The sequence below is a fragment of the Lemur catta genome, chromosome 12, assembly GCF_020740605.2.
Source record: "Lemur catta isolate mLemCat1 chromosome 12, mLemCat1.pri, whole genome shotgun sequence".
Classification (NCBI taxonomy): Eukaryota; Metazoa; Chordata; class Mammalia; order Primates; family Lemuridae; genus Lemur; species Lemur catta.
Window position 1 is genome coordinate 48,379,984 of NC_059139.1, and position 27,038 is coordinate 48,407,021.

The window sequence follows — 27,038 nt, forward strand, 5'->3', positions numbered from 1 at the left end:
CCACTTCAAAGGTTCTTCTCCCAGAGCCCTCCCACCTTGTGACCCCGAAAGGTGTTTCTTGAGACCACCCCAACCTATAACTCTCACCATAGTTCACTGTTTTGTCTTCTTGGTAGCACTTACCATCAAAGCCTGAAGATATTTACTTTTGTGTGTACTGCTTTCTCTTCTCTACCAGCATATAAATTCCAAAGTCTTGCTCTGTACTGCTTCCTTGCCCAAAGCAAGGTGGGTGTGGGTATTGTAAAGAATAGCAGAGTCTAAGCAACACTCAGAATAGCCTGACTTAGCCCGGCACAGTGGTGCACACCTGTATTCCCAGCTACTCAAGAGGTTGAGGATGGAGGATTGCTTGAGCTCAGGAGTTCGAGGCTGTAATGTGCTATGATCAGGCCTGTGAATAGCCACAGCATTTTATCTTGGGCAACATAATGAGACCTCATCTCTAAAAAAATAAAAATAGCCATGCATAGTGGTTCACATTTGTAGTCTTAGCTACTTGGGAGGCTGAGATGGGAGGATCATTTGAGCCCAGGAGTCTGAGGCTACAGTGAGCTATTGAGATGTGATCACACTACTGCACTCCAGCCTGAGCAACAGAGTGAGACCCCATCCTTAAAAAAAATAAAATAAATTGAAAAAAATAAATTAAAATTTTAAAAAAGAATAGACTGACTTGCAGGTACCTATGGCAATTGTCTAGTTAATCATGAAGTGAAATAAATAGGAAGTCTACTAAATTCTTACTTGATCTGTACAAGCAAGGAAGTTCTATGTCAAGTGAACAAGAAGATTTTTGTGACTTGAGTCATAAGAACAGTGAGTCATGGCCCTTCAATCAATTCCCAGACTGGAGCCAGTTTACAGACCTAGACCAGTGGAATGAGGCTGCGTCCCCTTGAGGAAGGACCCCTATTACTGCCAAAAATTTATACTGTTAATTTCTCTTCTGGCCCTCCCCAAAAGGACCTGTGGCCTTTTGACAGGATGAGTGTGCATGGAGAGAGAGGAATAATCAGACTTCTCAGAATTTATGGACACTGGGTCTGAACCAACACTAACTCCAGTAGACTCAAAGCATCACTGTGTCCAGCAGTGAGCGTCCAGGCTTATGGAGGTCAGGTGCTCAATGGAGTTTTAGCTCAGGTCTGTCTCACAATGGGCCCAGTGAGTCACTGAATCCATCCTGTGGTTCCATCCCCAGTTTTGGAATGCATAATTGGAATAGACCTACTCAGCAGCTGGCAGAATCTCACATTGGTACAGCACCTAGCCACCAGTTCCATTTACTAGGAATTTTAGAACACAAAGAGAAGGAGAAGTTCTAGGTCAGGAAGTCCAAACTGTTCTTTTTGCAGATGGAAGATTGGTGGTGGAGCCAGTATTGACTCAGCTACAACTCAAGTTGGAATGAAGTCCCTTTTAACTTGCAACTCTGTAAATAAGTAAACTGTACATTCTGAATGCAAGGTTTAGATGTCTTCAAGTTGGTTTTATTACAAATGCCACAGGTTTCCAGTTGCTCTATCTTACTTCATTCCCGAAGCATCATTAGCATTATCTGTTTCTGCATATAAAGGGGACTGGAGGGAGATCTTGTTTTAGGCTGGGTTAATGATTTCGTTGTCTCTAAATGTGCTTTCCTCCTAATTCACCACACCAAGTCATGAATATATCTTCTTAGAAACATAAATATGTCTAGCTGTCACCTGTATTGTGTGGACTTTAAATATTTATTCAGTACAAAGAATGATTTTTCCGCCCAGGGTCAACAGTGTTTTGTAGGAATGAGGAATAGAACATCACCAATTAGTCATCAGTCTCTCACTTTCCTAAATGAATCTCACACCAAGGAACAGACACTTTCCTCCCCTCTTTTGTTACAGAAAATTAGAAAGATGGGAAATGGAGTTGGCATCATTGATTTATTTTCATTTGCCCTAGAATTAGATTATTTGTATCCAGTCACTGTTAATTATGGGAATTATAATTCTTTGGCTGCCAGGCAATATCAGAGTTGGGAGCTTCTCACTGAGGGCCTGGCACTGCTAAGCATGAAGGTCAGAAGAGAAATATATCCACCAAAGAAATTAAAATGAAATTTCAATGTGTCTGTATATTGTAAGTGAAAGAATAGTCATTTCTCCTTCTGTGAATGGAGCCTAACAAATGCATGCTTCACAGCTATTTGCAGTTTTCATTCACTAACTATATTAAGTTATAGTAAGAATACCTTTGGCTTTGTAAAAATGATCACCATTAACTGAATTCTTCAAAGTGCTTTGTATGTAGCATCTCATTTATTTTCATAATTGTTTTTGAGTAGATATGCAAAAATATTATGCCTCTTTTTTTAAATTAGGAAATTGAGACACAGATAAATTACTTTCAGATGTTCAATAGACCTCTAGGTCTTCTGATTTTTAGTCTGATTCTGAACTATAAAGTTTTCTCTTCAAAGTAGTTTTTCTTAAGATCCTCATAATGATCATTGCCATCTTTACTCATGGCTCCTTTTAGGTGCTGTAAGAATGCATTCTTCCAAACCTCTTCATGGCTAGATAATTTTTTTTCAAGACTACATTAGCATCCTGGTCTAGGAGTACACCATTTCCCTCAGTGGCACCGTATATGCTGCCGTGGATGTGTAGACTGCCACGGGGTTGGGGACTTAGGGCACTGATCAGGTTGCAAACAAGGGCTGCGGGAGTTGAACTGAAGCTGTTTTCTTAGCAATGCACTGTTTTTACCCAAATCATATATTTACAGGTCAATATTTTTTTTAAATAACCAAGTTTTCTACCAATTATTCTATTAATAGTTTACATAATATTGAGAAAATAACAACTTCCCATACTAATATTTAAATGGTGGCATTGGAGATGGGAGGACTAAAGCTACCTAAGCATCCATCCATTAGCACTGCCACTGGGCACAGGAGTTTCCCGTTCTTGATTTGACGATGGGCTTTCCCACTTCTAACTATTTCCATTTTGATTACTGATAACAAACACATGCTTTCCAATCAATACAGCAACCTTATTTTCTGTGCCAATCCAGCCTATTCAGAGACTGTTAGGTCTGTGTTCTTTCATTTAAGCCTCTGAACAACCTCCCCAGGGCCTGTGATTCTATTTACCTTCATACAGCAGAAGACACTGAAAGGTCCATCTTTGGGGCTGCTGCTTTAATTCCTTATTTCTGGGTCCCATTTAAAACAGAATGGATTGGTTCTGAAGTGCTATGCAATTTGCCTGGCAATTCAGTGTCTGCCTTTTTGTTGATTCTGAGTAAGGATTAAAAGGATATTTTTCATGCAAGTTATTTGTAATTGTGATTCCCAGCATAGACTAGACCATTCACTATTCTTTTTATAAGCTCGTAATACTTGTCTTACTAAAAGCTGCCGGAGTCAGCTCTTGGTGGACTCAGCCCTCTCTGCTTATTATCTGTATTAAACATGTGACTTTACAATGATTATTCAACTTTCTCCTTACTCGTGTTCTTGCATAATGCCCCATTTTCCAATGGAAATGGGAAATGGCAGATTGAGGTAAAGGACTGCTTGACAATCACATGGTGAAGTAAGTTAGAATGAAATAATTCTTTCTTACGTGCTCACTGGAAAATTAAAGCAGAACAGAATTACACAGTGGAATCCCTCCTCAGGACAAGAAGTCATCAGACATTCCATAATTTCTCCCCTAAAATGTCATTCTCTGAGTCATTTTAAGTACAATTACTCCTTTTATCTATAACCTCCCTCTTTCATTGCAGAAACCTGAACCCCTCTCCGTCTTTGAACGGCCAGCATAAATCAGTATGATGAGTGTATTAGTCCACTTGCTCTGCTGTAAAGGAAATGTCTGAGGCTGGGTAATTTATAAAGAAAAGTGGTTTATTTGGCTCACTGTTCTGCAAGCTGTACAAGAAGCATGGCACCAGCATCTGCTTCTGGTGAGGGTTTCAGGGAGATTCCAGTCAAGGTGGAAGGCGAAGGAAGAGCAGGTTTGTCACATGGTGGGAGAAGGAACAAAGAGAGGAGGAGGTACCAGGCTCCTTTAAACAACCAACTCTCCAGCGAACTAATTAAAGGGAGAACTCACCCATTATCATGGGAAGGGCACTAAGCCATCCGTGAGGGATGGGCCCCCTGCCCCACCATGACCCAAACACCTCCCACCAGGCCTCACATTCACTGGGGATCAAATTTCCACATGCCATTTGGAGGGGCCAAACATCCACACCCTATCAATGAGGTACAGGGACAAATCATCCGCAGCCGGATTGCCATCTGAACTGGAGCAATATGAGGCGTGGCTGGGAGATTTGCAGGAGTTAGGACAGTGAGGCTTTCCAGTTTCTCAATGAGGTTTGTGCAGACTGCAGTATTTGTCCCCTAATCATACTGCTGAGCTAAGCTGATACAACTTATGTGCCTCACAGTTCCCGACAGAGGGTAGATTTTGTCTATAAAGATAACACATTCTTTGCCTTACATATCAATCTAATTTGCCTTAGACTATTGAGGGAAATAAATAAATATGTTTCATGATATTTACAAGATGGCTAGGGTTGAGTCACGTGCAGACCTATGAGGTATCGTGTATGTGCATCCATGTGCATACGTACACTTGCGGAGAGTATCCTAATTTATTCTAGGAATGTGTTTAATACAGAATATTTTAGTTTCTTTATAACTCTATAATGAAAGTTACAAAAACCTAAAATTAATATTAACTTAGAGAATAACCCCAACATTGAAATTCCAAATATTAACATTCTATTTCATTTATGTAAATTCAATTATTTTGAATCTGACTAATCTACCAATGTAGAGTGTGGATTTCAATTATTATTCCTTCTGTACCTCCTATTACTAAGGAGAATTAAGATTTGACTTTTTTAAATAGCTAATGAAATAGGGTTAATATCCAATAGTGGGAAAAATTATTTATAAACCACTTGGATCTCATTGCTTCATTTATGTAAACATTCCATCAAAAATGAACTTGAGCAGATTTCAACAGTAACTAACTGATCATTATATAATGAACAATAAGCTGTCCATATTATCTGGATTTAAGGCTGTGTTACCCGTGAGGTAATATAAAAAATAATTTTGTGCCTTATGTTATGGATTTTTATATAAAACCAATTATATTTTCTACATTAAGTCCCCATTGCAAGTGTTTCTCAACCTTAGCACTACTAATATTTTGGGCTAGGAAATTCTTTTTTGTGAGGAGCTGTCCTGTGCATTGTAGGATGTTTAGCAGCATCTCTGGCCTCTACCCACTAGATGCCAGCTGCATCCCTTGAGTTATGACAACTAAAAATGTCTCCAGACATTGCCAGGTATCTACAAGGGGTGGAGGTGGGGCACAAAATCAGCTCTGTTTAAGATCTACTGATACATGGGATTTGAGGGCTGCCATTTAAATATTTTTTATCTCTTCATGTATTCTCAGAAATTATATCTTAGTGAAATAAACAAACAAAACAACAAATATTGAGAACAGTAATGGGAAACTTCTTTTTTTAATTTATAAGATTTGAGGGCTGGGGAGTGGCAGCTTTTTCTTCAGAAGTTATCATAGGAACCAAATTATTGTGAGAGACATGAAAGCTCTTGCTTTATCTCTTGTCTAAATATTTTTTTATAATTACAGCATCTGCAACATTTTTCTGAAAGGCACACAGATGTCATAGACCCTCCTAGTGCCCAGTGGGATTGCCCAGTGTCCTGTGACCAGTTCCAAGTGAACTCTCCCCATGACAAGGACCATCGGGGCATCTGGTCAAGGAGTGAACATAGCAACTAAGGCAGAGAGTCACTCAGGAACTCTTTGGGGGTTCCACTGCTGTCAAAACTTCCAGTCCAGCACCCTCAACATCTTTAATGGTCATATTGACCCAGGAAGTAAAGTGTATGTTTCTATTCATTAGAGATGTTTAAGTCATCAGAACAGATTACTCCAGGAATGTGATGTGCCAACTCCAACACTGGAGAGTCTGTGAAATTCAGTTTTTGAGTAAACACTTAGTGCATGTCCACTAGACCAGGTAATGGGATTCAAATATGAATATAGTCCCCACCTTCAAGGAGCTGATGGGGTGTGAAACACCAGTAATAGTAATAGTAATAGCTTTTTTTTCCTGCTTAAAGGATGTCATAGTAAGATGAGGAGTAATGTTTTCACCTAAATAGATGATCAGCCCACAAGAAGAAATGTGAATGCTTGGGTTGTTTTACAGACCTCTGAGTCTAAAGAACTTTGCAAGGATTTAAATAGAATCCTTCACCAATTCTGCAGACTCACTTATTCCTTAGTATTAGAGCTCTTTGCTGTCTGCTTTATTGATACAAACAGATATTGAGAGACATCCGGGCCAAAATAACCACCTTAAAAAGAGGCAGTGAATTAAATCAGCTGGATTGCTTATAAACCCCTAAAAGGTGGTATTTTCTCATGCAACAACGATTTGTTTAAAACTAACAGGCAAGTCTGCAGTCTTCCACTGGAAACTTTAGCCTCACTAGAGTACATATATCTTGGCTCAGAGGGACTGGCAAATCTTGACATACAGTCTTGCCTTCACAAAGTGTCAGTTTTAGCTGTTACATCCAGAATATTCTCAATCCTGATGAAACATTAGTTAGGATGTGAAAAGTCAGTAAAAACTAGGACTCTTTTTATGCATTGAAAAGTGAAGTAGGGAACAGGGATTTCATGGTGCAGAGGGTCAAATTTTTCATATCAAATGAAAAAAAAGGAATAGCATTAAATGATTTATGACACAGACATCTATTTCCCACTAAAAATTGTGTGTTATAGGAAGCCATTTAAACTCTGCTCAAAATGCCGTTGAATTTTTAAATTCAACTGTTAATAGCTATCCATGGTATGAGCTCCTCAAGAAACTAGGTACGAGAACTGTGTGAGTCTAATGTGGTCTGCTCCAGAGCCAGCTCTGAGCACCCACCACGTGCATTGGTTTCTTGTTTGAGGGTTTGGTTGATGGACATGGACCTGGTTGGTTGCCTTGTGTGATGGAGCTAAATCAGCACATGCTGCATTTGAAGACAGGTAGAATCATACCTCCAGGACTTTTCAGTAGAACCACTGCTATCATAGCCCAAAGAAACAGATATAGATGCTTTAAGTCTGTGAATTTTAAACTCCTTGAACAGCAACTTCCACTAAGAAACATACTGTGATCCATTGTACATTACATATATGTATATTACACATTATAAATATGTTTATAACACAAAAATTTCATGAAATGATGCTTATGCTTATCCTTATTACTTGTGTTGTACTTAAATATTTTCACCACTATCTCATTTTTTTAAATGCTGTTTACAGCTACTAAATTCATTTTGCAACCCACAGATTGAAAAAACACTAGCGAAAGTGGTCTACCCATATCCACTGATGGATAACTATAGCATCACTTTAGTCAGGGGCAAACATATGAAATGGTGCCATATTTTAATGTACCAGTTGGTGCAGAATGACATTTTAAATCCTGTGGTTTATTTGGTACATCCAGTTGGCTGCAAAAATGGCCTTTCTCTAAATTGCATTTGTTAAGGTCACTGCCAATACTTCCTTATCATATCAAAGGCTCTACGAAAATCAGTTATTGCCAAATGGATAAATACAGTTTTCCTTGATGTCAAATCTGCATGAAATGTCAATAGTCATTTACCTTACAGAAATTTGAACATAAATGAATCAGTACATACTTCTTAACTATTAGATTAGGTGTCATCTCGACAACCTACTTACGTTGCACAACTTTTAAAAACATATTTATTTTAATAATTCAAGTATTGTTTGCAGTGATAGTAATATTTTTTCATACTACTTTACTTTTTGAGGCAGTGGTTCCTAAAACTTTAGGGTCAAGACTTATTTGAAATTCTGGTGAAATCTATGACCGATCTCCCCAGGATGAAAAAAATTTTGATTCCCTAGACCCTCGTTTGAGAACCCTTAACCTGAGTACAGGTCACTGTTTGTGTCATCTCCCCAGAGCTCAGTCAGCAGCTCTTATAACTAGTTCCTACTAGAAGGAAGCATTGTACTCTGTTCTGTTGGTTTCTAAACCACTAGCTCCTGGTTTGGTTCTACCAGTGTCCCTTCCACACGTACTCTTTCAGAAATAATATCTACTGGGCTGGGACTAGAGCTGATCTAGAAAGTGACCTCATTGGTCCTCTGTTTGTCAACACACCAGCCTTATTGGGTGCAAGACCAGCTGCTGTGGGGTAGCTGTGAGCAGGACTAGATCACTAGAGGTGTTTGAAGCTGTTTCCAAATCCCTACATCATGTGCAGAACATGGTAGGGCATCTGTTTTTAAAAATGAGTTAATTAAAATGTTCACTAAATTATACCAAATTATTGCCATTTTTGATAAATATCACATAGAACATTCAACACTGAGCAGAAAACCCATCCGAATCTCAAGCGAAGCTCTATGAACCACATGAGAAGGGCACCACTGCCACCTTTTGGTAATGTAGCTTAATTGCAGGTTCAAGTTTTGGGAGGGATAATAAACCTGTATTACACATGAAGACTGTAATTTTAAAGTTATGAAGTGATAGGAACTATACCTTCCTTGATATTCTGGGGTAGGGAGAGAGCATGTTTTGTCAGGGCTTGCTTTGGTTCTGCCCTTTGCATCAAACATTAACTGTCCAGGCCCCAATTTCATGTCTTCTCTGTACCTCTTGGCAGGATCGGAGGAGCCATCCCCACCGTGTTCTCCTACTTTGCCGAGGTGCTGGCTCGGGAGAAGCGGGGGGAGCATCTGAGCTGGCTCTGCATGTTCTGGATGATCGGCGGCATCTACGCCTCTGCCATGGCCTGGGCCATCATCCCGCACTACGGTAAGAGGCTGGCCGGGCACCAGCCCGGTGGGCACTTGGTTTTGCTTCAGCCTCCATTCCCATCTCTTTCCTCACTTCCAAGTGCTGGTTTGAGAACAACACTGTCATCATTATGTTTCTCTCTTTCATAGTGACCAGTTTTCCCCCGTACAGAGATCTGTATAAAGTTGGACTGTTTACATGAATATAATAGGGGAACAAAACTATTTTTATGTACTGCACTCTCACGACACTTCTGGTCACCAAAATGTGTAGAGGTGTTTTTCCCCACCAACTAGTTGTCTAATAGCTGGGTGTCCTACAACTTAACTCAATTCTGACACTATATTACCTGGGGTTACAGTCAGATCCCCCAGACGAACAGCTCAGTCCCACCAGAGTGCCCCCCACTTCAGATGCCAACTGCACGCCCAGGCCTTCAGAACTTCTAACAGATCAGCTATAAACTGGGGGTTCCCATGGCTCCCCTCCTCAAGTTTGATCATTTGCTAGAATGGCTCACAGAACTCAGGGAAACACTTAACTTACACTTACCAGTTTGTTATAAAGGACATTAGAAAGGATACAGCCAGAGGAAGAGATACACGGGAGAGATGTGTGGGAGGGGTGAGGAGCTTCCATGACTTTCCCGGGCTCACTACCCATCAAGCATCTCCACATGTGTTCAGCAACCCCAAAACTCTCCGAACCCTGTAGTTCAGGGATTTTTATAGAGGACTTTTATAGGCATGCTTAATTATTAACTCAATCTCCAGCCCCTTTCCCCTCCCGGAGGATGGGGAATGGGGCTGGATGCTCCAAGCTTATGATCATGGTTTGGTCTTTCTGGTGACCAGCTCCTATCTGGGAACCCAGCAAGAGTCACCTCATTAGAACACAAGATGTTCCTGTCACTCAGGAAATCCCAAGGGATTGGGAACTCTGTAAAAGGAACCAGGGATGAAGACCAACATATACGTTTCTCAATATAAGTCACAATGTCATAGTATGCTATTGCATTTTGCTGTTTTTAAAGCCATGATTTTCATTTGTTTCTTGTGTGCTATTAATTCTGGAGCCTCCCCCAACCCTGCAGTCTAAGTGGAGGTGAGAGGGCACACAGATCACCATCAGCATATAAGGCAGTGTGGCTTACAGTTGTTCTTGGGACTGTCACACTTGTCAGACAAGTGCCTTTATTCATCCCCTCTGGCTCCAGTCAAAGCTCAGCCTGGCATCAGCCCCACCTCTTCCGGTGCTCAGAACTGGGATGGCAGCAGGAAAAATCCTGTCTTCTTGTGGACCATGGATATGCAGAACTTCGGAGGTTACTCTACCTGTCCACACTTCCCAGATCCCCTTCCCAGTTTCTCCTAAGCACTTACTGTTTCTGCCACCCCTGAGTTCTTACAGGTTTCATGTTTCTGGGCAATATCCTCCTCCTCAGAAGCCAGAAGCTCCAAGTGGCTTCCCCCACAAAGAGTGAAATGCAAGGAAAGGTCAATAGAATCCAGGAATCTAATTCAACATACAAGGAAAGGAGAGGGAAGTGTTCTGGTTACATTTGTGTGTGTGTGTTTGTGTGTGTGTATGCAAGCAGGCTAAAGTTTGCAAAATAGGAATACTATATAAATTAAAACCACATATGACCTCAAAAACTCTCTGCTCTATCTAAAATGTAATTAATCTAAAAATTAGATTTCAAAAACTCACTTTTGCTCATTTTTCGATTTTTGTGCTTTTATTTTAGAACAGAGCAATTTTTCATTATAAAGCATAGTTCTGTTAGGAAACAACCTGAGGGAATTTGACTCATTGCTAAAATCAGACAGAGACTTTAGTATTCAGATGCATCATAATTTGTTTTACCATACTGATTGGTGATGACTCACTGTTTCTTTTGATAAACCTAAAAAGTTACATGAAAATCAAAATTGTGTTTAACAAGAAGAACAAGAACAAGACATAAGGAGTTGGTTACTTGGCCTGAAGAGAAGTTTTCTTTGCTGAACATTTGAGTTGAGTTTGGGCTGCCAAGCTCAAGTGATGGGTTTCTCATCTTTAGACTCTTTGGTCGCTTCTGGGCCAGAGATACCCTCGTACAGGCAGGTCCACATACCCACCATGAGGCTCGTCTTCTGTTACCATCTGAGGAATTAAAGGAGATTTTTCTCCTTTGTCTGGGACCTGAGGACCCCAGCCACCCTCAGAACCTTTCTCTGTACAACAGCGTCTAACTTATGCTCCACCCAGCTCGTGGTTCCAGTGGAAAAGCCACTCAGGGATTGCTTTGAACTATGTTTAAGGAAGTGAAAAGGAAGTGCAGAGCTTAGGCAGAGTCCAGCTTGGCCCATCTTTACTCCCGGAGCCACCGCTGGTGCCGGTCCACCCACAGGCAGTCTCTGTGCAATTTATTAATAAAACAAAGGGCCCCGTCCAGGTGGATGCACTTGCCCTCTTTGCCAGGTACTCGTGCAGCACTCGGCAACTCTACACGACAGCTGGATTGCTTATTTTCTCTCTCTCTCTCTTTTTTCTTTCTTTCTTTCTTGACTTTTGGATTATTTCTTGGCCCACCTGCAGGCCAGTCTTGTTCTCTGTTCAGCCTCTGATGACAACCTAGCTTTGTGGCTCCGTGGGTTCATTGCCGCACCTTTCCCGGTCCTCTCTTCCCATCACAGCACTCAGAACTCTGGCTGCTGGCCTTCTAAGCTCATAACTCAGACTGGCTTCTGCAGTCTGCGTGTGTCCACCAAGCCCAGGCATGATTGTTTTTATTTTTGGTTTTTTCTCACTGGGGATTTGGTTCCTCAGACTCTGCCCTTCACACATCCCTGCCCTTGAACTGTGGTTGGCTCCACATTTTTTCCTCTTGTCTTGCCAGCGGTCAGTCAATGCTCACCCACAAGGAATAAGCACAATCTCCACCTTTAGTTTTCCAAAGGACATATAATTCTTGTTTGTAGCAAGAAGGGGTAACTAATTCTTATATAACTGGAATGAGGGAAGGTTGGGAATCATAAACAATGCATGAAAAGTTACAAAAACAATCACAACACAACAGAATTAAATGTCTAAAGCTGACACCAACTTTTATGTTGACAGTACCTTGAGAAATAATGATCCGGTTAGGAAATCGGTAACATAAAATATTAAAACCTTATGCCTTTGGTTCATTGAAGGCTTTCCATGGCCAAAAGTGTGGCAAAAACAACAAATTATTTCGATCAATCCTGTCTGCCGATTAGAATTAACAGAGGAGGTCTGTCAAAATGCCCTTGCTGTTATACTCTTATAACTTGAAGAGTTTTAATTTTTTTTAAAAGTTTAACTTTAAAAATCCTGTGCTGAGGCTTCTGGAGTAATGATGATACTCTCTCTGCATATCTTGATTATTAAGCTGGTGCTTAAGGTTTGTACATGTTACTGTATGGATGTTATACTTTTTCATAAACACTTTTTAATAAATTTACCACTTTCCCCACACCCTGAAAATACCTATGCTTTGGTGCTACCCCAGATCAATCAAATCAGATTCTCTGAGCTGGGGACTCATCATCAAGAGTTTTTATTTTTTTTTCCAGCTTCCTTGAGATACGATGGATGAATAAAAATTGTATATACTTAATGAGTACAACTTGATGTTTTGATGTAGGGATACATTGTGAAATGACCACAATCAAGCTAATTAACATATCCATCCATCACCTCGCATTGTTATTTTTTGTGTGTGTTTGAGGAGTGAAAACACTTAAGATCTACTGTCCTAGCAAATTTCAAGTATACAAGACAGTACAGTATTGTTAACTGTAGTCACCATGCTTCATATTAGATCTCCAGAACTTATCACCTTGTAACTGAAAGTTTGTACCCTTTGACCATCAGCTTCCCATTTTCCCGTCCCCCAGCCCCTGCTGACCACTTTTCTACTCTGTTTCTATGAGTTTGATTTTTTTAGATTCTACATGTGAGATCATACAGTATTTGTCTTTAGCTTTTCTCACATAGCATGATGTCCTCCAGGTTCATCCATGTTGTTGCAAATGGCAAGATTTCCTTTGTTAAGGCTGAATAATTCCACTGTGTGTGTGCATGTGTGTGTGTGTGTGTGTGTGTGTGTGTGTGTGTATGTACAATTTTAAAGTTTTATAGCTGTTACAGTTTTAGGTCTTACATTTAAGTTTTTAATCCATTTTGAGTTGATTTTTGTGTATGATACAAGAGAAGGTTCCAATTTCATTCTTTTGCATATAGAGATCCAGTTTTCCCAGCAAGCACTATTTATTGAAGAGACTGTTCTTTCCCCATTGTGTGTTCTTGGTGCCTTCGTCAAAGATCATATACGCGTGGGTTTATTTCTCAGCTCTGTATTCTGTTCCACTGGTCTATGTATCTGTGTTTATGTCAGTACCATACTATTTCAGTTACTATAGCTTTGTGATATAATTTAAGATCAGTGTGCTGTGTCCAGCTTTATTCTTCTTGCTCAAGATTGCTTTAGCTATTTGGGGTCTTTCATGGTTCCACATGGATTTTAGGATTGTTTTTTCTACTTCTGTAAAATGACATTGGAATTTCAGTAGGGATTGCATTAAATCTATAGATCATTTTGGGTAGTATGAACGATATTAATTCTTCCAATCTATGAAAACAGAATATCTTCCCATTTGTGTCATCTTCATTTCTTTTATCAGTGTTTCACAGTTCTCAGTGTACAGATCTTTTACTTCCTTGGTTAAATTTATTCTTAAGTATTTTATCCTTTTTGATGCTTTTGTAAATAGGATTATTTTAATAATTCCTTTTTCAAATAGCTCATTATTAGTGTATAGAAATGCAACTGATTTTTGTTTGTTGATTTTGTATCCTGTAACTTTACTGAATTCGTTTATTAGTTCTGTCAGTTTTTTTGTGGAGTCTTCAGGCTCACGGACGGAAGGGGCTCTTCCTTGTTTCTGGGTGTTGCTTTTCTATATTTGTGGCAGAGCTGTCAGTGCTCACAGCCTGAGCCTGACCCCATGAGACTTGAATTCTGGCTCCAGACAAGCCTTTGATGCAAAGTTGACCTTGAATGGGTTGCTAAGGATTCTGGAAGGAAATCTAGAGGGATTCTTATGAAGTCAGCCGTGACACTGGGAAGGGCGTTTGATTGCTCCAAGGGCCGGTGAGTTAAGACATGGGCTGTGGCCAAGAGCTGCTGATCGACAGTAGGGTCAACCCGGCCCGCTCTGATCTAACTTTTGCACGCGCCTCAGACAGTGATGGTGCGTCCCTTCACATCACTGCTCTTGGAGTTGAAGATTTCCCCAGGGACAGACAGTTGCCAACATCTAAAGGTTCCCGACATAAATGCTCCTCTCCCACCCCTGACAAAGCCTTAGGAGGCTGTGGTTACACCCGCACCTGACCTGCCTGCCACCTCCATTCAGGACTTCTGGGCTGCCTGTTTCTCCCCCTGTGGCAAAGAGCAGTCGGCAAGAGCAAGGGAGGAGGAAGAACAGCAAACCCAGAAGGAAATGCCCTTGCCTCAAAAATCAGGTGCCTGCACCTGCAGAAACAGGGTATTTAGAAGATGTGGCTCTTCCCAACCCATTCCCACACCCCTTCTCCAGCCTAGGCCTTCAGACCCACAGTGGGAATCGGCCACCAGTTCACAAAAGAACAAGCAGTATTTTCAAGAACATCAAGTTCGGGTGTAAAGGTTGCCTTTCAGCCTTCCTCCCCTTCCTCCCTCTCCCGAAGCTCTCTCATAATCAGGACACATCAGCATGTAATGGAAGCCCCATTGTCTTGGGGAAAATAGGAACCGGAGCTAAATCAGAGGCACTTTCCTTCTTGGCTAAGAGCTTTCATTTAGGCCCAGGCTTCGGAGTTGCTGCCAGACTGCGACACTGTCCGCTCCATTAAACCCTCTGTCATCGTGTTCTCTTTAAGATTCGCGTGCACACCGGATGAGGTGTTCTCTCTTGCTGTGTGCATTACAGTGTGTAGCAAGGACATTCAATTAGCTAAGTGCTAGGGTTCTCCTTTTAGCGTGAAATGCCTCAGCTCTGAAAGCCCACAGAGCACTGGGCTGTACCCGGCACCTAGAACAGCCCCAAGGCCTCTGTCTGGCCCCCTGCAGACAGCACAGGGCCAGCCTGGGAACACCCATAAAGCCCACTCCATCCCCACCCCTCCAGCCACGATGAGATGTCTGGGCTGAAACATGCACATAATTGCCAAGTTTGTCCAAGTGCCCAGAATGTCCCTACTTCCTTTGATTACAAGATGTGTGAGGCTAATACATCCCTTCTCCCTAATGGTGAAACTGGGGTGAAGAGGACGGGAGCGGTGATAGCTGTGTGGCCGAGGAAGGGAGCAGGAAGGGATTCCCAATTCCTCACCCAGACAGGTATTCAACGAGAAGGAAGACAGCGTCCTTCTTGTCCCCGAGAAGGAAGGCACTGTGGCCAGGAGAAAGAGGTGTGAAATGAGAGGTATTTTGAGTCTCAGCCCCACTGCCTCTGTGAGCCCTGTCAAGCTTTTCTGTCTCACCTGGCGCACTCTCCTAGTCAGCACCGTGGTGAGGATTGAGCATAATAATCACGATAGGACACCCAGTGCGTCCAACACGGGATGCCTGGGCTGTCAGAGCAGCCCGAGTGTGAGCTCAGAAGCTACAGGAAAAGAGGGAGAAGGCATAAACCTAGCCTAGAGGTTGAGAAGATCAGAAGTCAGAGGAAAGAAAAGAGTTAGAAAAAAGTTAAGATAATGAGAGAGAATCAAGGATAAAATAATTCTATAAAGCCTTGACTACCTAGGACCCAATGAATCAGAATCTTCCATCCATTTGTTTGTTGGATAAATTAATATTCAAAGGGCACATTCTATATAAAGACCTATTTTCAAGCCGTAGTGCCTCCCTCCCCAGGTGGAAATAGCAAGAGTCTGACAACCCTAACCTGCCGGCATATGTACCATGGGTCCCGCAGGTTCCATGGGCAGCAGCAGAGGCAAGTGCTCTTATTAGCAAGGGCTCCAAGGCCCTGGAGTCAGGCCGTAGGCAGAGTGGTTAACAGCAAGAGCTTAGATGTGAGGCCCTGGTTCCAAGCCACCTCTCTAGCTTAGCTATTCTCTAGCTTAGTCCCCTTTGTGAAAATTACCTAGGCTCTCTGGTCCTCACTTTCCTCATCTATAGAATAGACATAATACTAACATTGTTACCTAATAGGATTGCTGTATTATTAAAGGACTGCATACAAAAAGTGGTTACTTTGCACAGTGCCTGGCACAAATGTTCATTAAGTGTAGTCTCAGGTTTTCACCTTTGGGGCTGAGCTGGGGTTGGGGAGGAAGATTTAAAAAGAGGAAAATTAAAAAAATTTCCTTACCTTTTCCTGACCATGTTTTTTCAGCCGTTCACCTATCATTTGAAGTTGTGGAGATGAATAAAAGATACAGGAGCAGAACTTGTGAGGCATGCCAAAATGTTCTGTGCCCACTACTCCAGGGCGTCAGGAGAGGCCTAAAATGATAGCTGGGGTCCCCCGCAGCAGGACAGCCAGGACAGGCAGGTGCCAGGTGGGCCTGAGCCCTGCCCTTTGCTTTGTCATATTTCACTGAGTGTCACAGCCCTGAAGAGTTTATGCTCAAGGGTCACAGTGAGACATTACAAGGGAAATCAATTTGGTACATTGACGTATGCCAGCATAATTTCTTAATTTGATCAGCGCTATCTTTCATCTCAACAATATGATCCTTGGCTTCAAATTTCCTTCACTCTGGTTTGCTTTTCCTTATACAGTAATAAGATACATCAGACAAACAGTGATAATAAAGTATTTATGAGCTTAAGAAAAATGCATGTGAGATAAAAAATGCATTATCGTGGTTTAAGTGTGGCCATTTCTTTGAGTGCGTCAGTTTCACTGTTCATGGTACCCAGAAGCGAGTGACTTTGGGAAGTCTCATGGGCTGAAGGATAGCCACAGGCCAGCTCTCCACGCCCCCAGCCATCCTCATCCTCTTTATTTAATAGGGGTAATAAAAAGTCTGTGGGAAGGACATAGCTATCAGCTGGCTGCAGACAGTCCCCACAGTCCCGAAAGACATCTCTTTACTTTCTTGAGGGACCAAGAGTTCTGCACAGACCTGGGAGGCACTTTTCCACATTCTCACTCTGACCTTTGCGGTTTGTATAGTGAACTCAGAGGAGCAGCCTCCCCTGTTGTGAATTAAGCCAGTTATCATGGGGTCGGGGTCTTAACTCTTCCAGGCAGGCTCTCCAGAAAGGGAAGGGTAGTGAGTCATTTGTTGAGAGCCTCCTGTGTCCCGGGCATCGCACCAGGCATGTTATCTCATACACATGATCTTAAAATGGGGAAAGAGCTTTAAAAACATGGCAATGTCCTGCTGTTGTGCTGATGTGAAGAACCGTGTGCTCCTTTGCTGATAGCGCTGCAGATTGCACTGCAGAGCTAGGGCTGTGGCCACGGTGCCATCTGTCCCCGGGTCGTCAAGTGAAGCCTACAGACCTCTTTCCAGAATAACGTTTTTATATGCAGAAAGCAAACTAAATAGGATCATAAATGAAACCAATTGTTTCAAAATGCAGTTATCAACATGTATTAGCATGCTAAGTAACGACATCTAGTGACGGGACTAGTAACTACCATGATTTTGAAGTAGATATGAGCCTGGAAGCTGGAAATCAACTAATGCTTTCTTTTGAATCCTAGGAAACCACTGGACCCTAGATTCTCTCCAGAATCCTACATTCCATTTCTTTATTTTAGTTAAAATTAGAATTTAATGAATATAAAGAGAAAAATCAAATTAGTCAGGCATAAACAAGATCCAAGTTGGTTTTATATCGCATAAAAGAAGTCTGGGTGGTGGGGTAGCTCAGCGGTCACCATCGAAGGCCCTAATTCCTTGTACCTCACTGCTCCTCTGTTCTGAGCACATTCCAGCTAGTAGGTCTACAGTCTAGGCTGCATAAAATAGGAAGGAGGTATGAGAATATGTCTGTACTCCTATAAAGAATCTTCCTGGGCCGGGCGTAGTGGCTCACACCTGTAATCCTAGCACTCTGGGAGGCCGAGGCGGGTGGATCGCTCAAGGTCAGGAGTTCGAGACCAGCCTGAGCAAGAGCAAGACCCCGTCTCTACTAAAAATAGAAAGAAATTATCTAGCCAACTAAAATATATATATAGAAAAAATTAGCTGGGCATGGTGGCGCATGCCTGTAGTCCCAGCTACTCGGGAGGCTGAGGCAGTAGGATCGCTTAAGCCCAGGAGTTTGAGGTTGCTGCGAGCTAGGCTGATGCCACGGCACTCACTGTAGCCCAGGCAACACAGCGAGACTCTGTCTCAAAGAAAAAAAAAAAAAAGAAAAGAAAAAAGAAAAAGAAGAATCTTCCTGAAAGTCCCACACAAATCCACCTTAATCTCATTGGCCAGAATGTTGACACAAAGCGCATCTTGGAAATGTATAGTAGCCCTCCACTCCAGCAGCAAGGAGAATGCAAATCAGGGTAGAGAGGAGGTGAGGAAACAACTGGCCATCTCTGCTGCACCATTTCATTCTTCCTCTGGAAACTCTTTTAGGAATGCTGCTGCATTTCATAATTTAAGCATGGCCCTTCCGAGTTAGGCAGTTTTTGGATGCCAGTAACAGAAGACCATTCTGGCTGACTTAACCAGAATTTATGGGAAGGCTATCGGGTAGCTCCCAAAATGGCCAGGAAGGCTGGAGAACCAGGCTCAGAATACAGCAGGCGCCAAGGGACTCATTCCTTAGATGGCCAACATGGCCCATCAGCAAACTCAAAATTTCAGCACTCAGACCCAAAGAAAACACAGCTTAAGAAAAAGGAGCCCAAATAACACAACTTCAATTTCTAGTGCACCAAGGAACTTCTTTTTTCCTTTTATGTTCTTAATATGTTAAAAAGCAACTAGTACAAATGTTGTGGTATTAAAAAGGATCTGTATTTTTCAAGAAATGAATTTTTATAAACTCTGCAATGAAAGGGAAACCGTATTTTGATACATAAAAGTTTCCTTAAATAAGAATTTAAAATTTTAAAATCAGAAAATGTTAAGACTAAATTCTTTCAAAGGTTCGAACACAAAAGCAACCTGTACAATCTCCATAAAATGTGTTCTTGTACACATGGTGGGCACTTCGAAAATGTTAAAATTTTTAAAGTTTGAATGACAGAGGCAGCACTTACAGGCTTCGTGAATCTTTTTTCCAAAAAAGTATATTTTCAGTGAAACATTTTATCATTTTATCTGACCATACATTGATATTTTTGTTCCTCCTGAAAAGGGGGAGTTATACTAACATTGTATTTTCAATGTAAAAATATACACGTAGAGATATTTAACTTCCTGAGTGACTTCAGTTATACAAACATGATTTAACGAACAAATTCTAAAATTTTAGAATGAAACAGTATGTGTAGATTTACACTTTTGTATTCACCTAGGGTAAAACTCAAGAGAACGTCACCGAATTTATACTTAAATTCTCTAAGAAGTTAAGCAACATGATTTATCCCCAAACTTTACCAATAAGTTTTCTCAAATGTCAGTAAAATGAATCACTGAAAAGTTCTATTTTCTTATTAACAAAACACCAATAGCCATTTCAGACTGTCAACTTGGATGTTTTCTATTACATGCACCAAAATCTGACTCACTAACAAGAAATTTCTTCAATACAAAAAGATAACAAATAATTAAAATCTTTGCTTTATCCTACAACCAATCTCTATAATTCACCCCTTCTTAAAATATCTAAAATCATGCGTAATTGTGGCACTTTCTTTTGCATAAAACCCTTTCCTCTTCATAAAACCCTGAGGTGAAAGGTTATTAACATAATAAAACTGGAACCACAATTCTTCTCATCTCTGTATTAAATTTTAACTAGGTTTTAAAAAATTTATAAAGAAATGTGGCAACTTCTAAAGCTGCTCTGTACGGTTTTTCAACAAAATTATTTCCAGATCAACTGAATGAGTCAAAGGGCCTAAAATGGCCCTAAAAAAGTGTCTTTTTAACACTTTTTAGTGCTGAGATGAATGCCACTTTCCATCTCTACTACTGTCTCTTCTGTCATCATAGTCATGGCTCCAGCCATCATGAGCAAGACCCTATCTTAAAAAAAAGAAAGAAAGAAAGAAAATTCGTTTAAAAAAATTAACAGCAATACCAAATGCTGGTGAGGTTGCAAAGAAACTGCATCTCTCATGCATTGCTGGTGGAAACAAAAAATAGTAGAACCACCCTGGAAAGTGGTTTCGCAGTTTCTTAAAAAACTAAATATATACCTGACATATAAGCCAGTAATTGCACTCCTGGGTATTTATTCCAGAGAAATGAAAACTTACGTCCACACGAAAACTTGTACCTGACTGTCCATACAACTTTATTTGTAACAGCCCCAAACTGGAAAAAACCAAAATATCCTATGGAATAATAGCATAGAATGCTACTCAGCAATAAAAAGAAACAAACGATGGAAACAACAGCTTGTATGGACCTCAAGGGCATTTTGCTGGGTGAAAAAGCCAATCTCAAAATACATTTTTATACAACATTCTAGAAATGACAAATACAGAGATGGAGAACAAATTAATTGTTAGCAGGGGCTAGGAGGGGTTGGGGGAGGGAGTGGGTGTGACTCTGCAGGAGTCACATCAGGGAGGACCTTGTGTTAATGGAATAGTTCAGTGTCTTGATTTCCAAAGTGGTATAAATCTACACATGTGAGAAAATGACATAGAACTTACATATACATTGTATTAATGTGAGTTTCCTGCTTTTGATACTGTACTATAGTTATATAAGAATAACTATTTTTTCTTTTTGAGACAGGGTCTCACTCTGTCACCAAGGTTAGAGTGTGGTGGGCATGACCACAGTTCACTATAACCTCAAATTCCTGGGCTCAAGCAAGCCCCCCACCTCAGCTTTCTCAGTAGCTAGGACTACAGGCATGCACCACCATGCCCGGCTAATTTTTTTTTTATTATTTTTTGTAGAGATGGGGGTCTCACTATGTGGCTCAGGCTGGTTTCTAACCCCTGGCCTCAAGCAGTCCTGCTGCCTCAGCCTCCCAAAGTTCTGGGATTGCAGGTGTGAGCCACCACATCGGCCTAAGTTTAACTCTTGAGGGAAACGGGGTGAAGGGTACATGGGAGCTATCTGCACCATCTTTGCAATTTTATGTAAGTCTACAATCAATTCAAAGTAAAAAGTAGAAAACAAATGAGTAACACCTTTTAAAAAGGAATTTTTATTTATTATTTACTTATTTTGTAGAGATGAAGTCTCCCTATGTTGCCCAGGGTAGGCTCAAGTGATCCTCCTGCCTCGGCCTCCCAGAGAGCTGGGATTACAAGCATGAGCCACTGCACCTGGCCTAAAAAGTAACTTTTACATATATCATCTTACAATTCTAATAATTGTGGAAGAAAACCCAACAGTGTTATTCCCATTTTTTGAATGGAGACCCTGTTGCACAGAAAGTTAGTCATTTCTCAAAGTGACATAGAAAATGGAAGATTAGACATTAGAAGCAATCTTTCGATCCTCATTTTTTCAAAATGTTCTCTAGACATGACAAAGCTAAGAAACTTCCCCAAAGGGCAACACAGACTTGGAATGTTGTCTGGAACCATTTTAACCATCTCTGCAGTGTGCATATGTGGCCCAGATGGCAACACCCCTCATCTGTCTGGGTGACGCTCCCATTGCCCCTTTCCAAGCATTCTGAGACCTAAGCCTCCATCATTTGCCATAAGAGAAACCAATCGCATGCAAAATTCTTTGTTACTTAAAAAATTATCTTGCTGAAGATTTCGTAAGAGACAGAGAGGTTTTGACATCACACACTCTATAACCCACATCTGGTCAATCCTCATTTGATACTTGTGTTTCCCTCAAGGGTAGTATCACATCTTCTCTCTCTTCCACCCCACACAGCGTGTGAGTTAACTGGCTCCTCTCCCCTTCCCCCAGGAGTCTGACTGCACTACCCACCCCACTCTCCTGATTATGCAGAGAAGTCAAGCTGTGCCCAGCTTCTGGCTCCAAACTTGCATCCCCCCACCTGTGTTAGTCTGCTCGGGCTGACCACCCTGGGCAACAAAGTGCCATAACTGAGTGGCTTAAACAACAGAAATCTGTTTCTCACAGTTCTGGAGGCTGGAAGCCTAAGATCAAGATGCCAACTGAGTCGGTTTCTGGACACCTTGCAGTGTTCGTGGCGGGGGGCGATGGGCGGGGAGCAGTCAGAGAAGAAGGGGAGGGAAGAGGGCATCTCTCTCTTTTTCTCTTCTTATAAAGCCCCTGTTACATCAGGGCCCCACTCTTAATGACCTCATAACTTTAATTACCTGCTAAAGACCCTATCTCCACGTTCAGCCACATTGGAGGTTAGGGCTTCAACACATGAATTTGAGAGACACAGTTCAGTCCATAAAACTACCCATTGTGATCTTAGCAAAGGGCCCTCCAGTTACTAGAATTACCCCCCACCCTTTGAAGGCAATGGAGGTTTTTCATTTTTTCTAATGTTTTTATTGTTAGATACCTACTGCACACCTAACTTAAAACACTGATCTGTTTCCTCTCTAAAATAAGGTCTTGCAATATGCTTATGATTCCATAAGAATTCCCCATCTCATTTCTCTGAATATTCTATATCCTGAACCAGACAAAATGCATGTGTGTGCGCGTGCACATGTGCATTTCTTTGAAAAGAACGTTCTGAAAATACATTTGCTGGGCTGAATGTATCGTTAACCTAATTAGATCCTCTATCCAAGGCTTATGATTAACACCATTACCAAGTCTTGGTAACTAACTGCTGTGCTTCTAAATTAACTTTCACCTGCAGGGACATAAAAATAGTCATTGCTTTCTAAAATGTTACTTGTTTGAGTGTCATGATCATTCCCCAGGTTTCCATGAATAACATTGACCTGGCTTAGTGGGCAAGAGAGACTTACTGTTTTGTGGAAAGGTTGAGAATGCTTCCCTCATATCTTAGGGTGCAAGTTGAACAACCTGGGTATCATTTTTCTTCCATACACATAGTGGGATCCCCAGAAGGAATACTCCCTTAATTTTCTTAGATTGTTAAGTTGAGAAATTATGAAACTACCCACCTGTTTGTTATAAACACAATATTCTCTCATTTGTAAGGATTAAGCCAAACATATTTTATATAAGCTACCAGCAGAGGCATGGGTGCTGAATGACCTTGCAGGTCCCTATTCTCTTATGGGCTGACTTACTGTTTATATTTGATCCAGCTGTCTCTCTGTCGAAATCAAGTGTAGATTTGCCCTGAGTTGCTTTTAGAGGGTCTCAAGGGAATACAAGGAGACCCTGGGTATGGCATCTTAGCCAATGCAGCCATTCAGCACCACTGGACCACACTGAGGATACCGATATAATTCCCTGAAAAGCACAATTAACTGCCTAGAATGGAGCCTTGGAAGAACAGATTGTTAAACAGGACAGAGTTTGAGGTTGAGAGCATGATGGGGAATCTAATTATGCAGTGAAGTGATTTCTAAAGGGCTCCTTCTCAAGTTTGGAAGGTGCTGCTTCTTTAGGAAGTGCCTGGTCTTTTATGTAACATTGGAGCATATTTCCACTTGAGGACAGATCGAATTGCGTGATGCTCTGATTCCTCATTCCCATGCTCCATCTTAAAGGAGCCCTTCAGCTGTGCTGCCGTCACACTGTGGAATGTACAAGATGAACAGGAGTCGGTTGGGGCCTGGACAGGAAACTTGCAAAGAGGTTGGAAAACAGTGAGCCTAAGAACTGGGAGGCGGAGAGATGGCAGTGGTCAGTCTTGAAATTCGGCAAAATCAAAGGAGGCAAAGTATGACGAAAGAAAACAGTGTGGGTTAGAGCAGAGTGGGATGGTCACTATAGATCTTAATCAAACAAGAAAGTGCTCTTCTGTAATCTAGCCGTGGTAGAAGAGGTGAGCTTTTTAAGCCATTTGTATATCCCTTGCCCTGTCTTCTCAATGATTAGCAGCACATGCTAATTAGATGGCTGGCATGGGTTGGGAAATTGGCCGTGGAACAAATATGTTTCTCTGCCTAAATGGTCTGATGAAGAAGTGGATTCTAAGACTTTGCCTCCATTACCGCTAAACAAACTAGGATTGAGCCTTCATTTAAATTACCTGGTGAGGCTGTACTGTTGCAATTTAGCTTTGGCAAACATTTATTGGACAACGGCTGTGTGCCTGGCCCCATGCTGAGGGGGGAGAATGGAGAAACATCTGCTCTGGGTAACAACCAAGAGCCCTGAATGAAAAGCGTTTCTTCTCAGCCTCCCTGTTCCAGCGTGTGGGTTCAGAGTGCCCTTTCCTTAAATGTTGTGCTGGATTTGGGAGTTCAGCCTTGCTGGGGCCACTTGGAGTTCTACTCTGTTCTTTAATGTACAACTGGTGTTACTAGTTAGAGGGCGGGTATACATCAGCCTGATGGGCTGGGCGGAGGGCAGGGGAGGAGTCGGGCAGAAGGAAGGAAAAGTCCAAGGAGTCTTGGTTTCGTCTGGCTTGACAGTTTGACTGAGATGGCCAACTTAAATATCTTAGGGACCAAGCAGGTGACATAAATAAATTAAGCAGGCAGAAGAGGGAACAAAAGCAAATGAGAGAGCTCATACCCTCTCTACGGGGTGCACAGCTATGAGCTGCACACAGCAGATTCTAGCCACACAGATACGGAAGCCCAGTGTGGCCAGACCTGGTTTCCCAGGAGAAGGCAGGATTCTGGATATTCATATGAAGTCTCTCCATTTTTTTATTTATCCTCATAAGGACATAATTTGCACATGTGGTAGGTGGAATAATGGCTTTCCATCGATGCCCATGCCCTAATCCCTGGAATCTGTGATTATGTTAAATTATACAGCAAAAGGGAATTAAGGTTGCAGTTGAAATTAAGGTTGCTAATCAGTTGATGTTAAAATAGGAAGGTTCTGGTGAATGAGCCGGTGTGCCCAATCTAATCACAAGGGTCCTTAAGACTGAAAGAGGGAAAGGGAGGAGAGAACCAGATAAGGGGCAGTATGAGAAAGACTCAGCTTAATGTTGCTGGCTTCAAAGATGGAGGACGGGGCCTCGAGCCAAGGAATGTGGGCTCCTGCAAGAAGCTGGAAAATGCAAGGAAACACATTCTTCCCTAGAGTCCACGTACGGAACGCGGCTCTGCCAACACCTTGCTTGTAGTGCAGTGAGACCCATTTTGGACTTCTGACCTCCAGAACCGTAAGATAATTTGTGTTGTTTCAAGCTACCAAGTGTGCAGTATCTTGTTGTAGAGCAGTAGGAAATTAATACCACATGCAATAAAATTCACCAATTTTAAGTGACAAGCTTTGACAAATGTGTACGGTTGTGTACCTACCATGCCAATCAAGATATGGAGCAGCTCCATCACCCAAAACTTCCCTCGAGTTTCTTTGCCATCAATTCCCTCACACCACCCCTGGCTCCCGGTAAGCAAAGATCTGCTTCCTATCTTTTGTAAAATTTCATATAAGTGGGATGGTACTGTGTGTGATGTTTGTGTCTGGCCTCTTTGATTTGGCATAATGCTTTTGAGATTCACCTGTGCTGGTGGTATTTTGGTAATCTATCCCTTCTTACTGCTGAGCAGTCGTCCACGGTGTGGGTGGGCTGCAGTTTGCTGATCCATTCACCAGTTGATGGACCTTTTTGGTTGTCTACAGTTTGAGGCTATTATGAATAATGTTGCTATGAACATTTGAGTACAAATCTTTGTATGAACAAAGTTTTTATTTCTCTTGGGTAAATACCTAGAAATGGGATTGCTGGGTCGTTTGGTATGTATTTAGCTTGATAAGAAACAATTAAACTGTTTCTAAAGGGGATCTGCCATGATCCTCCAATGTTTAAGTGTTGGCCACTAACTGAAAAAGTTTTCAAAATGCTGTGTTGGCCAAACAGATGCCTCTGTAGGTCGGTGCCTGATTTGGCCAGGGAGCTGCCAGATTTAGGACAAGCAGAGCTGCACTGGCCAAGAGGGGAGGAGGATGGTGAGGGAGGGAGAGTGTCTCTCTGAGAGCCTCTCTGAGAGTTGGGGGAAGATTCTCAGAATTAGGAGAAATGCAGGCAGGACTCCCATGGGCACTGGCCATAGGGCACCTGGGAAGCAGTTGTGCCTTAAACCAAAGGGAGTTGAGCTGGGCCCTGGGAGGAAACAGTCCCAGGAGCCAGAGGGAGCAAGAGCTTAGGTTGGTCAGAGGCTGGAGGTGACCCAGAGGTGCCCGAAGGGGCAGAGCCTGGGCAGCAGCCTGATGCAGGGGAAAGGAGGACTTCAGGGGCCTTCCAGAAGGGATGGCAGGACGCCAGACATCTGACTGGCAGGTGATGACGCCTGACATGAGAATTACATTTGGTGGTTTATGAAGATTTTCAGAAGCATCATCTCATGTAGCAGATATTATAAAATCAAATGATGGGGCAACCTGTTCTGCCTAGAGGCTGGCCAGGCAGAAGACAGCAGCAGTAAACAAGCAGCAGGGTCAGCTCCTCTCCGGATCGTCTTCCCCCTGTCACAAATGGTTTGTGCTGAGGATGCTCCACGCCAGTGGTACAGTCTCTGTCATGCAGTGGACGGAAGGCGGGGCACCTTGAGAGAAGAGAAAGGAAGTAAAGGCAGTGGATGGGGCATGTCACCCTTTCTCACGCCAAGGTGGGACCAGAGGAACCAAGCAGGAGGAACCATTAACCCAGGGCCTTGCCAGGGTGCCCTCCCACCCCCTCCTCGTGCCAGGTGCACACCTCTGCCTTAGAGGATTTTCTTCATAACTGCAGTAAAACACAATTATAAGTTGCTTTAGTACTCTAAGCAATTTATGGACCCTTTGAGGCCAGAGATGGAGTCTTATTCCTGTTTATAACCTCCATGGCACTGACAGGCCCACAGCGAGGGTTTTCTGGATTGAGTCACAGAGCCCAATAATAAATGACCCGCTCCGGGGTGTCAGTCCCCACCACACAGCTGGTTGAGATGATCGCTTCCAGTTCTGATCAATTTTTATTAAATAATCTTATGCTGTAAGGTCGTTTTTCTCCTTTGTGAATTGGCATTTTT

The 27,038-nt window shown here is 42.1% G+C and overlaps 1 protein-coding gene across 1 annotated transcript in view; it reads left to right on the plus strand.

The window, feature by feature from the left end:
- Window positions 1–27,038, plus strand: part of SV2C (synaptic vesicle glycoprotein 2C) — a 148,043-nt gene that overhangs the window by 49,152 nt on the left and 71,853 nt on the right. Inside the window, exon 3 of the mRNA XM_045566427.1 lies at window positions 8,756–8,907. Coding sequence (XP_045422383.1) covers window positions 8,756–8,907 — 152 coding nt within the window. The remainder of the gene's footprint in view (window positions 1–8,755; window positions 8,908–27,038) is intronic.